This window comes from Urtica dioica, chromosome 9, assembly GCF_054948205.1.
Source record: "Urtica dioica subsp. dioica isolate 48M chromosome 9, U.dioica_male_clone48M_v1_H2, whole genome shotgun sequence".
In the NCBI taxonomy this organism is placed as follows: domain Eukaryota; kingdom Viridiplantae; phylum Streptophyta; class Magnoliopsida; order Rosales; family Urticaceae; genus Urtica; species Urtica dioica.
In genome coordinates this window covers 17,203,487-17,218,369 of record NC_142764.1, presented here as the reverse complement: position 1 = coordinate 17,218,369, position 14,883 = coordinate 17,203,487, and the positions used below count along the sequence as shown (strand labels likewise).

General features: G+C 36.1%; 2 protein-coding genes across 2 annotated transcripts; one reads left to right on the top strand and one right to left on the bottom strand.

Moving 5' to 3' along the window:
• The first annotated feature begins 6,923 nt into the window (after window positions 1-6,923).
• LOC149385374 (F-box protein CPR1-like) lies at window positions 6,924-8,603 on the top strand. The gene is made up of 3 exons (XM_089626317.1): window positions 6,924-8,017; window positions 8,137-8,191; window positions 8,286-8,603. Exons 1-2 carry the CDS (start codon window positions 6,924-6,926, stop codon window positions 8,174-8,176), a joined length of 1,134 nt encoding a protein of 377 aa, XP_089482443.1. The 3' UTR covers window positions 8,177-8,191; window positions 8,286-8,603.
• A 341-nt stretch (window positions 8,604-8,944) lies between these two features.
• On the bottom strand, window positions 8,945-12,797 carry LOC149385373 (disease resistance protein RPV1-like). The gene is made up of 5 exons (XM_089624983.1): window positions 12,055-12,797; window positions 11,001-11,586; window positions 10,480-10,557; window positions 10,279-10,344; window positions 8,945-10,198 (listed from the first exon to the last, which is right to left on the bottom strand). Exons 1-5 carry the CDS (start codon window positions 12,528-12,530, stop codon window positions 10,115-10,117), a joined length of 1,290 nt encoding a protein of 429 aa, XP_089481109.1. The 5' UTR covers window positions 12,531-12,797; the 3' UTR covers window positions 8,945-10,114.
• Window positions 12,798-14,883: the final 2,086 nt, after the last annotated feature.

Sequence of the window (14,883 nt, the reverse complement as noted above, 5' to 3'; positions counted from 1 at the left end):
TAATTGGATCGAACACGCTAACACGATTAAATAATGGTTCAAAACGACACGATTACGGTAACACGATAAAAAGCCGATTAACACGATTATTAAATGGTCGACACGAAACACGATTACGACCCGCACGAATATGATCCAATTAACACGATTACGAGTAATAGCACGATTACGATCCATTTAAACACGATTAATATCATATATGTAAAATTATAAATTTATAACTATAAACATAAAATTATAATTATAAACATAAAATTGATATCAGAAAATATGATGTAATAAAATAAAGTATATTCGTATAAATATTCAATTTTAAAGAACGATATTCAATTTAATATAATTCAAGGAGCCATAACCAATTTACAATCACAATAACAATGGTCCCATAATAACGTATCATATTCAAATTTTCTTTTATTTAATTTCATATTGAACAATCACAATAACAATAGTTTGCTAATAACGTATCATATTAAATTTTATTAGATTTCAATTCATATTGAACCATTACAATTTACAATCACAATAACAATAGTCTCATAATAACATATCATATTCATATTTATTTGATTTTAATTTTAGTCAATTCATATCGAACAATCACAATTACTATAGTCTCATAATAACGTATCATATTCAATTTTAATTCAATTCCTATCGAACAATCACAATTCATAATCGCAATTACTATAGTCTCATAATAACGTATCATATTCAATTTTATTTGATTGTTATTTTAATGCAATTCATATCGAACAATCACAATATCTATAGTCTCATAATAACGTATCATATTCAATTTTATTTGATTTCAATTCAATTCAATTCACATCGAACAATCACAATTCAAAACTCACAATCACAATCACAATAATGATAGTCTCGTAATAACGTATCATATTCAATTTTATTTGATTTCAATTCAATTCAATTCACATCGAACAATCACAATTCAAAACTCACAATCACAATAATGATAGTCTCGTAATAACGTATCATATTCAATTTTATTTGATTTCAATGACTTATTACTTCCATTTGTTTTCGATTTCTCCTAAAAAATTAATTAGTTCACTTTACTTTACCAATGTTATTTTTTTTTATGTAATTAACAAACTATTATAATTTCATTTAATTATAAACTTATATTATTATTATTTCATATAAGTATAAATTTGAAGATTAATATTGAGATTTAAAATCCCTCCAATACATTCCCTCCATTTTCTACATAAAATTTCAAACTAATTTTTTTATTTTGTTGTACCCTCGTCACTTTCCCTCCTTTTTGGCCTAATTTTTTGTGGGAAAAAAAATGAAACGCATAAAGTAAATACAAGACATGTCAGCCCATACCCCATAGACGCAGATAAGCAAGGGAAGAAGAAAATCGGCTATTCTTGAGAGAGAGAGAGAGAGAGAGAGAGAGAGAGAGAGAGCGGACCAGCAGAATCTTAGCCAGCGAGATTGACCAAAAGGCGGTGAATCTCAGCCGTTCGATCCAAGATCTACCGCAGAGGCTTCCTCCGCCGAACATCTCGGAGCGGCTTCCTCACCTCCACTCCCACTCGGTGGCGTCGATCGCTGACCTAGACCTCCAGCTCACAGTGGCGAAGGATTCACTGTGGTCGGAGTCGTTGTTCGTTGCCGGCGTCTTTAGGTTATTCTTCACTCTTCTTCGTCCTTCTTCGTTGTTTCTTTTCTTCTTCAATCTCGCCTAAAATCTGGTGTTTGGCTCTGGTTTTCGTTTTCTTCAAGGTTGGGTGTTCGTCGCCGTGGTCGGAGTCGTTGAAGCCTCGTTTGTTCTCTCAATCACAAGGTAAAATAAAACATTGATATTGTTGATTTTGAATCAGTATTTAGGGTTTCATAATTAGTTATTCGTTCTCGTTTGATTTTCGTGGATTACTTGTTTTAGGACTCGATTTGTGGTCGAATCGAGCAGACCAATAGCTGATTGTGGTTGTTCACAATCTATTTGGAAGCATTTTGATAGAATATAGGACTCGATTTGTGGTTGTTTCTTGAAATTGGTTGTGTTTCATCGGAAATTGGCAGTGAGACTATAAATGTGTTTTTTTTTCTTCTTTCTTACAGGTTGTAAAATGGACGTGGGGCAGCGCCGTCGATCACCACCGTTCTCGAAGCTCATCGTCGATGTTCTAGCTTTTGGGTCGCCGTTGCGGTACTAGCTTTTGGGTCGCCGTCACTATTGTTATTTTTGATTCGCATCGCCACCGTCTTCGATTCGCACCGTTGTCAAATTTTTGGTTTGAGCTTAAAACCCTTACTTATTTCTTTTGTTTGGATGCATTTTTTTTTTCATTTTCTTAAAACTCTTGGTCCTTCATCGGTACTCAGTTCCGGCTTGCTGATTTCGGCCTCGATTTCAGTGGACGACAACATTGTTACACATGATTTGGGAAACATGAAGTTTTGCTGATTTTTTTATCTATAGTTTATTTTAGTTTGTCTGGTTAAAGTTTGCCTCCCTTTATTCCTTTTACGGTGTGGTGTTTGTTGATGAATTTTTATTTTATTAGTCAATTATGTTTATATGTGATCCTGGCAGTGAAGATTTATAATGCTAGCTGAGAGGGATTAGTTTAGAGGTTGAATTTGTTGATTACTCGAGCTTGGTCTAGAGGTTGATTTTTTAAAGGTTGCGATTTGGCCTAGAGGTTGATTTATAAAGCTAGTTGATTACTCCAACTTGGTTTATAGGTTGATTTTGTTATTTTATTAACAGCACCATCAATATCATGTTGTTTTGTGACTGTTTGTATACCCGTGAGTCCGTGACCCTGTTTTAGGTCTTTTTTTGTTGTTGCTATAAATGTGTATGTATTCACTATTTTGCACATATATCTATTTCTATTTTGTTGAAATTATTGCAAATTAATCATATTGATCAAAAGTTGTTTACAAAAGTTAACTACATATAATGATTAATGATGTTTACTAATCAAGAGATAATTATCTCTAAATAGTTAAAAACGATTGAAACACGATTAAATTAACCATTTAACACGATTATTAAATGGTTTAATTTAAACGGATATGGTTTTGTAAAAAAATAAATGGTCGGATTTGGATCTAAGTTTCAAACACGATTAATAAATGGTCGGATTTGGTTCTATCGCATATTTTCAAAAACACGATAAACACGACACGATTACGACACGAACACGAATTTGCCATCCCTAACTTGTATTGTCCCCGTCATTGTTTAGTTTTTCTTATTGGTGGTGATTATGGGGTTATAAATTTTCTATGCGAAATGAAATTTATATTACAATCTCCGCATCTCGTTGACCGGCATAATCGGTGGTCAAACCGACTATATCATCTTTTTCTTTCATCGTATATTTCTTTCATATAAGTCTCTCCAATTTAGGGAGACTAATCTCAAATTAAAGTTTGACTGAGAGAATGCGTTATAGTTGGGGCGATCGTATAATTTAAATAATTTAATTAGGAAAATAGCCAACTTAAACATCCTAAATAGTCAACGTTTAGTCAATCTTAAGTAAATAGCCACTATTTTTTTATATTTATAAACACACTTTTACAATAATATCCATACATATCATTCCCGCCTAAACGTTGACTATTTAAATGAATTTGATAATTCGCCACTCTTAACACGATTAAGTCAACCAAATAATTATTTTCTAAATTTAAACATATAACACAATTCAAATTTAAATGAATGACTCATAAAAATATTAAAAAAACGTAGAATAAATGTGTTAATATCTATTAATATGTGTCAATAATTGTAAATATTCTGTAAATATCTGTAAATACGTATAAATGTGAATTAGGATTTTAAAGAACACAAAATCAGAAAAATAACTGTTGCGTATATTTTGGGCATTGATATGCTATCAGGAATCCACAAAATAATACAGAAATAACTGCTTTCTATATTTTTGGAAATATAAGAGAGAATTTAAAATTCAAATTTTTTTAAAAAATTACCTTAAATAAATTGTTTAATTAATAATCAAAATTTAAATGAAAATTCGGAAATAAAAAGGAGAGACAAACCTAGAAAGCATAAAATTTTCTGATAGGCCCACGTCATCTTTGTGGGTATATATCTAAGATTTACGAAACGTTGGCTATTTAACAATGTCAAACGTTTAAGTTGACTATTTTCCTAATAGACCCTAATTTAAATGACATGACATATAAATTACTTAAATAAAAAGGACATAATAAAGAGGGAAAAAAAGGTAGCCAGGTTGTTGTGGGCAAAGATTGACTTTTCGGGGAAATCGACAAGAAACCGGCCGAAAACCGCCTTGCCGGAGAGTACCGGTACCGGTTCGACATTTACCGTTTCCGTTCCAATTTACCGGTGGTTTCCGAAGGTTTCCGGTGCTTTTCATGCGTCACACGCTTTTTTTTGTCAACTTTCGTTGGTTTTCGGTAGATAAGTTCCGAGGGTTTATGAAATTTTTGGATTTTTTTTTTATCATTTTTTTTTACTTTAATACATTATTTCAATTGGGTTTGAGCAATGAATATGAGTTTATCGGTTGTTTTGTATGGTTTTCTATGTAGTTTTAGGTTTAATCCAAATTAAAATGTTGATTTTTATTTCCGAATGTGAGTTTTTTTTATTTTTTATTTTATGTTGTATAATGATTTGATGTGAATATGATGATTATGATGTTCTTGAGTGGATGTTCTTGATATAAATATAATACTTATGATGTTTAATGATGATGAATGATGTTCTTGAGTTGAATATGATATGATTAATATGATGATTTGTGATGATGAATTGATATCATATATTCATTGTATGAACTATGAAGTTTGAATTATTAAAAGTATGTTTATTTTTGTAAAATATCTGTCTGAATACTCATCGATTTTCTACATTTTTTGTCGGTTTCTTCTATAATAGCGAATTACCTCTCGGTTTCCCCTCCGTTAAACGGTTTACCCCCAAAATTGAAGTGCCGGTACGATAACGGTAGAATGAACCTTGGTTGTGGGTTGATTACTCGGCCTCCCCTGTCAGAATCAGTGTTTTGTTGGTCAGACTTCCTGTGATGGTCGTACCTTAGCAGTTACTTTCTTACATTGTTTTAAAGATGGTCGTCAACTTCTCTTTTTCCCAACTACGGAAATAATATATAAATTTATAAGCATTTTTTTTAAATGCATTTATTTCTAGCTTGCGAAAAATATTTATGTAATGAGCTACTTTTATACGTAATTTTTTTAATGAAAACTTTTATGTTTATACGGACTTGAAACAAAAAAAAGTTACACCGCCATATATTAACATAAATATATAAGCTCAATGAACTACGCTATGTATTAACATAAATATATAAGCTCAATAAGCTATGTATTAACTTTTTCGATCAGAGCTAGTCAGTTCTTCTTTATTCATTACATTTGCCTTTATCTTTAACACCAAAAATAACAAACATAGTGGAACAATTAATATGCTAGTGCAAATACAATAAGTGTTAACACCGTTTTTGGGTCACCACTTAAAAACTGTCTGTGGTTCGGCATATGGTCAGATTCTATGACCGTACGTAGGTTGAGATGTAGTGAAGTATTCTATCTTTGTTATCATTGCCTCGCCGGAAATAGGTTTCCGGTTCCTCTTCGCATTGTCAATGGTTGGGCTTCGTGTTCCTCATGTCTTCAACTCTTCGCGTTCCTCATGCTCTTCAAATCGAGCCTTCTAGTCTTCACGTTCTTTGTGTTCTTTACCTGAGAAGCAAAAAACACGAACTAGGGGCGTGAATGGTACCTCTGCCGTGCTCTCCGACGCTCAATATTAGTCAAAGTAAATGGTCTACATCTTGTCTCGAGTGTTGATAGAGTGAGACGAGAGAGAGAAAGATTTTCTAATTCAAGGGAGACTTACCTTGAATGTGAATGGATGATGTATTTATAGTTTTTCCTTTGAGGCATGATAATGCACTGTCTTGGCCATGAGTTAGAGGCAAAAATAGATTGGCGGCGAAAGTAGAGGCAAAACTAGGTTGGGGGCATGCTGAGGTTGGCGGCCATCTTCAGGTTGTTGGCATCATCAAGTTGGCAGAGCTCGGTAGGCTGGCAGCGTCATCAGGTTGGCGACGCTCATCAAGTTGGCGACGTCATTAGATTGGGGGCAATAGAAAGTTGGCGGCATCATTAGGTTGGCGCCAAGAGGGGTCAGCGGCCACTTGAGGAGGTATGTGTAATGACCTTTCGAGGAGCTTCAAGAGTCATTCCTTGCAAGTTTATCTTTAGTGTTATAGTTGTGCGTTTGACTCAAAGGGTTTGTCAAAGAATTTGACTTGAGGACTTCGTTCGAGATTCTATTTTGAGAGTTTGCTCGATACATTGTCTTGAGGACTTTGTTTGATAATTTGTCTTCAAGATTTTGTTTGAGAGACCATCTTGAGTGTTTCTTGATTTCGGAGTCGACGTGATGACTTGAGAGTCGATTTGTGGACTTGATTTGGAATCGAAACGAGGACGACTCATGGACATAATTTAGAGTTGACACATGGATTTTGAGAGTCGACTTGATGGCTTGAGTGAGAGTCAGCACGATGACTTGAGAGTCGACTTGAGGATTTGTTTCAAAGTCGACACGAGGATTTTGAGAGTGAACTTATGGACTTGAGAGTAGACTCGAGAGAAAGAACACTAACGAGAAAAGAGAAATAAAAAAAAATTGGAAAACACATTTTCCTCTTTTTTTTTTTTTTTTTTTTTTTGGCAATACTTCAGTTCGACAGTCAGTTGGCGACTCTTCACATCCAATTTTCTATATTAAACAAAACAAAATATTTCATTAAAAAAAAAAAATATACAAAATACCAGGCATTAGGCAACAAATACAAAACCCAAGTTTATTGCTACTCTTCTTAACGCTGGCTTGCCGAGAAAGCAAGATGTCACCGACCTTACCAGATGACGTCATCCCCTTGATTCTCTGTCGACTACCGGTGAAGGATCTCCTGCGCCACCGGAGCGTGTCGAAGGCGTGGCGGTCCCTGATCGACGGCCATGATTTCATCCAACTCCACCTTAGCCGCTCCCACAATAATGGCGGCGCCATCGTGAGAGTCAGAGACCGGAAGCTGTACTGGATCTACCTCAGCTCTCCCAGCTCCGCCGCTCAGCTCCCAAACCCCATAGCTAGCCCTACCAAAATCACGGAGGTTATCGGCTCCTGCAACGGCCTGGTCGTCCTCCAGAACTTCCTCGGCGACGTGGCTCTCTGGAACCCCGCCACGAGGAGGCACCGGAGGGTTCCCATCCCAAGGGCCGAGTCGGAGTTCCCGAACTCGCCCAGTCCCATCCTGAACGAGGTGGTCGGGTTTGGCCACGACCCCGTGAGAGACGACTACAAGGCTCTGAGGATGGTCCTCTTCTCGGACGAATCCGTTTTCACGGTGTACAGCCTGAAGGCCAAGAGGTGGAACAGAGTGGATGGGCCGAGCTTCGGGAAATGCTTCCGCAGCGGACCGGCCCTCGTCCAAAACTCCCTCCACTGGATCGTCGTCTACGGACCCGAACTCGGCTCCATCTTCGCGTTCGACGTCTGCACCGAGCGGTTCCGCCAGCTGGCGCATCCTGATCAGCACGGCGCGACAGAGGGTGTTTGGGCAGTGCTGGTGGAGCTGAGGGGTCGTCTCTGCGTGGTGTGTCACCGCCACGATCGCAGCCACTGCACGGTGTGGATGATGAAGGAGTACGGCGCGAGGGAGTCGTGGACGAAGCTGCTCTCCGTGGGGCCCACCGAGATGGGCGGGCCTTTCTGGTGCGTGGACCCCGTGGCGTTCGTGGGTGATCGGGTTTTGCTCGAGAAGGACGGCGACGTGTTAGTCCTGTATGATCTTTATAGCAAGAGTGGCCAGATTGTGAGAATTTCGGGGGTGGACGGGTTCAATGAGGTCGGGGCGTGCGTTGAGAGCTTGGTGAGACTGGATTGGGACGGTGGCGATTCAGTGAAAGAGAAACCTAAGCGGAGTGGAAAAAAGAGGTGATTGATCTTTTTCTATAATGTTATGTGCTTCAATTTGATTGATTTGAAGTAGTAGTCATGATCTGATACTCGTTCATAGCTTATTGAATCTAATTCATTCGTTGGTTTTAATATAGGGATGATTTTCTATCCAAAGGATTCAAGCTCAAGCTATGAATGAACCGCAAAGAGGTTAGTAATTATTGCTTGTTTTAGAGATTTTTTTAGCAGGCTTCACTTACCAGCATGGCGATAACACGTCTCTTAGCTCCTCTGTTTATTTCAGGTTGGCGCTTTTTTCTTTTGTAAAGTTTCCAAGTGGGTGATATACTGGAAGTTTGTTCTCTCCTAATGTTTTCGAATTACCAAAAAAACCTCAAGTGAAATAGCTTTTGATAAATAGTCTTGCTCCTTGCTGTGAGACTTGGACTTGTCCCATTTTGTTAAGCTTTATTATCCATATTTCAAGTTGTCGTCAAACTAAAGCTCTTTTTTAGTGTTATGTAAATGTAAGGTACTAATGTATAAAAATATGAAAAAGGGAACATTTTTTGTTGGGGGCTTGTTACCGTTTGTACTCGAATCACTTTTGAGTCGTTTGCAATTTTCCACTTTTGTTTCTTAGGCTCCACAACTGAACATACCCACCGATCCATATCCGATTGTATAACATATTGCTTTTATTGCAGTGTTAGTATCTTTTTCTAATTTCTTGCAATCAATTTAAGGGTTTTGATATGAGAAAGAATAACACTTTGGTTTTAAATTAGCTGAAAGAGATTGTTTATGTTTTTCTGATCGCCGTTTCTTTCCTGCACGCGGCGCGGCCCTTCCTCTCTACCGACTCGCTGTCCACCACTTCGGTTTCCACACTGTCTCTCTTTCTCCTAGTGAGTTTTGATTCAATATAACCTAGCAGTAAAGGAATAGAGAGACCTAAAGAACATGTAAATTGTCGACACTGAAAATAGTTCTCGTTTCCACATCTTTTGCGTCATCGCGATTTTTTTTGGACAATGGTTTATAACCGTCGTACAAACTAAATATCACCGTGCAAACCGGGAAATATGTAGTAGTGTGGGTCTAAATATTGTAACTCCTTTATTTATTAAAATGGACTATTAATGAGTGTTAGAGTAAACAGCACGGAAAACAGAAATCACACATGAAATCAACAATCAAACACAAGAACAAAAATAACTTCCTGCACAAGCAATATAGACTAATTGAGTGCCAAGAAAAGAAAAAGGATAAATGACAAGAGGAATTTATCCTGGTTTAGATCAATGTGATCTAATTAATCCAGTCAGGGCACGAGAACCCTATTGCGATGCACTATCTTTAAGCTTCAATTAAACGCAAGTACAAAGAACTGAGATCCAAAGAACATTTCCCAAATCTTGGTCACAGATCGATCAATGCTTGTATACAAGTCTCTCGTGTTTCCCCAATGAAAAATATCCCAATCTTGTTCATCTCTCCCTAAGAAACTCTCTCTTGGAAACTCTCAATTCTTATCTCTCTCTACAACTCACGAATGAACAATGAAGATACTGTCTAACTTTTGCTTGCTAAGATGCTGCAGCATTTATATGCAGTTTTGGTGTGACTAATTATTTTTTTCGATTAATGAATTTTGATAAATTTGTAGAGGCTGCTCAAACATAACCGCATATGAGCGGTCAACGAAATGATGGATGAAGAGATTCTTGTGTAGACATTATGATATCTGGTCAGATTTACACTAAAGGGATTGGGCTTAAAAATGTACTTCTTGGATGAACACTACTTTATCTTAAGCTCAATTTATTTATTTTTTTCCCTTTTATTTTCTTATTTTATTTTTTTCATTTATGTTTTCACTTTTTTTGGTATGATGAAGGAATACTAGGGTATGGATGGAAAATAGTACGGACTGTGGTAGTGCGATGGATATGAGGAAAGCTTTGAACGGATTTGGAAGGATTATTAGAGAGAAGAATATTTAATTGCAATCACAAATTATCATTATTATTTTCGTTGTAGTGAGGATAAAATAAGGTTTAATGGTTGTAAGTTCACACAAAGCAATCAGTCTCTGCATCTTCAGTATAAGGGATTGTTGCAGATTTGAACTCATAAATGAGTTTCACATTCCGTTGATGTGAGAGATAGACTTTCTTCTTCCTGGCTATGTTTCAATTCAAAAATTCTTTGGCCCTACATTATGATCCACGGTATTAGCTTTAATATCTGAGTTAGAGAATTGAAGAACTTCAATATATGCCTAAAATCAAAACCTGGATTTCAGTCTTTTTTCGCTCGCTTATCAAGCAGTCTTCAAGATACTTCATCCTCTCATTGGTCTACATAACAAATTTAGTAAACATGTCTAGTTTTGATTCATTGTAATCGGCTCAAAAAAAAAAAAGAAAGATTATATGTAATTTAATTAGTAAGCTGGAGGTAAGTAAATTATTTTTCTTTCTATTGTTGCTTACCAGATAATGAAAGCTCTCCAAATACCCTTTGAGCCCAAGTATTTGCTGACTACTTTGATGATATGGTTCCCAAATTTCCTATACATGTAACTTAGTATAATAATAAAAATAATAATGCTAATAATAATAATAATTGGCTGTAATAATCCTTTAAGGATACGAGGTATGATATTTGGTCCCTTAACTTTCATATTAGCTCTAGTGGTCGCTGAATTCGATATTTAATTATAATTTAACTCAATTGCTATCAGATATTAAGTTTTTGAATAGAAAATTACACAAGCAAAATATATTAAATGGCCGAGAATCTTTCAATTCGTTCCTTATTTAAAACTTTAGCACGTGTAGATTTTCATCCAAATATTTAATATCTTTTAACAATTATGAAAAATTGCAATAAATTATCGAGTTTAGCGACCACCGAAGTTAATATGAAACTTATGATGTAGTTAAGGGATAATCATAATTACAACCAATTAGTCCAAATATATTGATAGCAAAAAGCGATTTAGAAAGCTTACAAAGATATCAAGAGGTAATGTAATGCCTTGGGCCATGAATATCTGATCTACTCCGAAAATGCGCAACAATGGCAATATCCTTGTTGTTATGATGATTTTGCTTCCCTTGCCGAACCATTTTCGATTTCCTACTAGAGAATACAACTGATCTAGATTGCTAACATCATCAAGAACAATGAGAATCTTCTTTTTTCTTAGCCTTTCATTTATCTCATTCATGCCGATTTCGACACTAGTAATTACATCTAATTTCTCTCCCTTCAAAACATCTGAGAGAAGCTTCATCTGCAAGTAAACTAGACCATTTGGTTGTTTTGATTTCTGAGCGATGTCTTTTATAAAGCTACTCCCATCAAAAGCATGAAATATGTCATCATAAATGGCTTTTGCTATCATTGTCTTTCCCATTTTACTTGCCCCTTCAATCCCTACCATCAACACATCATTTGAACCCATTTCTAAGAAAAGACTAAGATATTCATAACATGTATCGTATCCGATTGGGTAGATCGAAATCTTTAAATTTGATGGAATTCGCTTTTCAAAGATATCTCGAGCAATATCGCCAACAAAATAGGAATGACTCCTGAAATTTGCCAACAAAAAAGGAATGACTCAAAAACACCCCTTAAGCCTCAGACAGACAATTCATAAGCCTCAAATGCCTTTGAAAACCACCATTTCATCATTATGGCATATATATTACGCAAATTACAAATAGTATAAAAGTAATTTATTTTTATCATCCTCTCGATTGTATTCTATTTTCGTTACAGGAGGGAAAAAAATTAATTGAGATTTCATAGTAAATAACTTTATTAAGTTTCACTTATTTAGTAAATAGTCTTAATTTTTTTTTTTTCTCAGTATCTAGCTATTCAGGTAAAAGTTGACCCAAAAAAATGCAAATGCAGTGCACTTACCATAATAACATGCAATATTAGAGTTGCGTCTTTCATTAATAAAAGGTGATTGCGTAAAAGAATGAAGACTATAATTTCCTGAACAATTAAAACTTAAAAAGCTCATTGTTATTAGGTTAATTATTACTTACAGATGGTTGGTTTGATCCCAACCGCAAAGATCGGAAGCTTGTTGGAGAGCATTCTTCCATCTGCGCCACCAGCAACCGCCGACGGTCTGTCTCCCCAGCGCAGCCTCAACCAAACCTCTTGTCTTTCTAATGTCGGAAGGGTTCAGATACGAGAAAACCGGCAGCACAATCATCCCCAGCCTCTCTCTACACCTCATGATCACCACCAGCTCTTCCAGGCAGAAGTCCGAGCCCAAGTAGTCCTCCGAGAGGAGGAGCACCGCAACGCGCGACGCCAGGATCGACTGCTTTCGTGCGGTCGACAGCTGGTGGACCCGCCTCTCCAGAACTTGTTCGTCGTCGATGAACGTGCTTAGTCCTTTCAATGTTAGGGACTTGCTTACGTAATCCGCCACGTATCTGTTCTTGTCCTTCTCGCAGAAGCTGAAGTAGACGTCGAATTCTTGTCCCGGCGGCGATGAATACATGTCTTCCATATATATATGTACTGTTTTCAAATCCAAGGTTATGTTATATGTGAATCTCTCAGAGCGAACTCTTTCTCTCTCTCTCTATCTCTCTCATATTTAACAAAGTTTTGTTTTGTTTAGAGACTTTGTTTGGATACAAATTTTGGAGGACCAAGTCTTGTTTTTTTTTATTTATTTATTTATTTTTTTTTAGGGTTTTTAGCACCTACTGTCATTTAAAAAACTCGCTTAATTATGAATTATTTGCCCTGCAAGCTCCTGTTTTGCTGTGATTAATTATTTAACTATGAGTTTAAAAGCTTTTGGAACCCTTGACCAATATTTTTTTTTTAATCTTTTTGCAGCTCAACTTTAAATTCTCATTAAGGTCTAATCTCTTCTTTGTAAAAAAAATTGTGAAAAACATGTGACGTTTATCAGTTTTTTGAGTTAAATCGTTGTACAGATTAGTTTAGAGGCCCAATTATGTTAAAATGACTAACACTAGACTAGAGGGACTAATAATTTCAAAATTTTATTATTAAAGGTGTTTTTTTTTTTATTGAGGGACTAAAGAGTAATGAAGGAATAGTTTAAAAGGTAAGTGATAGTACTGCGAAACCACGTGGCTTGGTCGGTAAAACTTTGGATTCTTGTGATATTTTTTAGCAATTTTATTTTTAGGATTCTTGGTCAACTAGTCATGTCGCTTTTTAATATATCCCCACTATAGAAAAGTCATTCTCACCGAGTCTTTAATCTCTGTCTTTTTTTAGTGGTATTTGAAGGTAACTGGGACCATGTCTTTTGTTTTTTTGTTTTTTTTTAGTTTAATTAAATGCAATTTGTCATTTAAGTCGTCCTTTTTTAAAATACAAATTGGAAGTGTGTAGATGGCAAAACTGACTTAGTACACTGAGATTTTTTAAGTTATAATAATGAACAAAGTTTAGAGAAAGGCATTTTAATTATTAGTGAAAAATTATGTTCCATGTTCTTTTATTGTTAATAATCTGACTATATTATTACCATAGTGAAATTTCATTTTCTAGACATAAAAACAATGAAAATATCAAGATTAGACCCATTAGTTTAATAATATCTTAAATTAGATTTTTGGACACTTTTCGAACAAAAATGCCCTTGAAATTCAAATAACCCATATTCATCTCATTTTTAAATCTTCTTCATCACAATTCTTGTCACATTCGAATTGGTTGCGCTAGGATTAGAACTTTCGGTGGTCGAACTCTCATTTTTTTCGGTCTTGTCACCTTCATCACAATTCCTCTCATTTTTTTTTTAGGAATTTGGGTATATGTTTAGCTTCGATTTTGAGGGTTTCGCATCGTTTTTGAAAAAAATTCCATAGTTTTTTAGGGTTTTGGAAACTCGTCGGAACGTGTCGGAATCCATCGGAACTCGTCGGAACGTGTCGGAATCCATCTTTGGAGGTGAATTTTTTTTTTTTTTTTTTAAATTGGGAATTTCCGATGAAGATCATCGGAAATTCCCAGATTTAAAAAAAAAAAAAAAATTCACCTCCAAATCTCATTCAAATCAACCTTAAAAAAAATAAAAAAATTCACCTCCAATTCGGTCGAATTTGGTGTGGTGGGCGTTGAAACTCGTCGGATTTGGTGTGGTTGGGTGTCGGAATGGGGCTCACGCCGGATTTGGTATTCTTTGGTGTGGAGAGAAAGTGAGAGTGAGAATGAAAGAGATGGAGAGATGATTTATTTTGAATTAAGGGTATTTTCGTCCAAAATTGGTACAAAAGTCCAATTTTGGATATTTTTTAACTAACGGGTCTAATTGAGATATTTTCATAACTTTTGGGTCTAGAAAATGAAATTTCTCATATAGCATCCACCGACAAAAACTGTCGCATCAAACAATGAGATTTTCATATATAATTTTGTCATACATACACAAGACAAAGTTTTCATTATTTACACCAAATACTCTCCGTACGTCTTCTCTCTCTGCTCCTGGTGAGCCCCGGAGCTAGAGTTTTTCACCGACGGTTTCCTCTTCTTCTGGGGGGATGGAAGACATGTGTGATAGGTGGTCTGAACTAGACATTGGAGAAGAGGAAGATGAGGTGTTGGTCCCGAGGAAGATGAGATAATTAGTACCGAAGTGAACCTTTCGCGATGCCTCGTGGGAAGGCTCCTCAGGCTGAGACCGTTCAACAGAAATGCCTTGAAGACTGTTATGGCGAGAATCTGGAGAACTACGGGAAAGTTGGAAATCAGCGATTTTGATGAAGGTGGGTTCCGCTTCAAATTCGAGTTGGAGGCGGATAAGCAGAGAGTGTGGGACTCGGGACCCTGGACTTTTGATAAGTCGCTGCTTGTTCTCGGAGATCCGGAGCGGG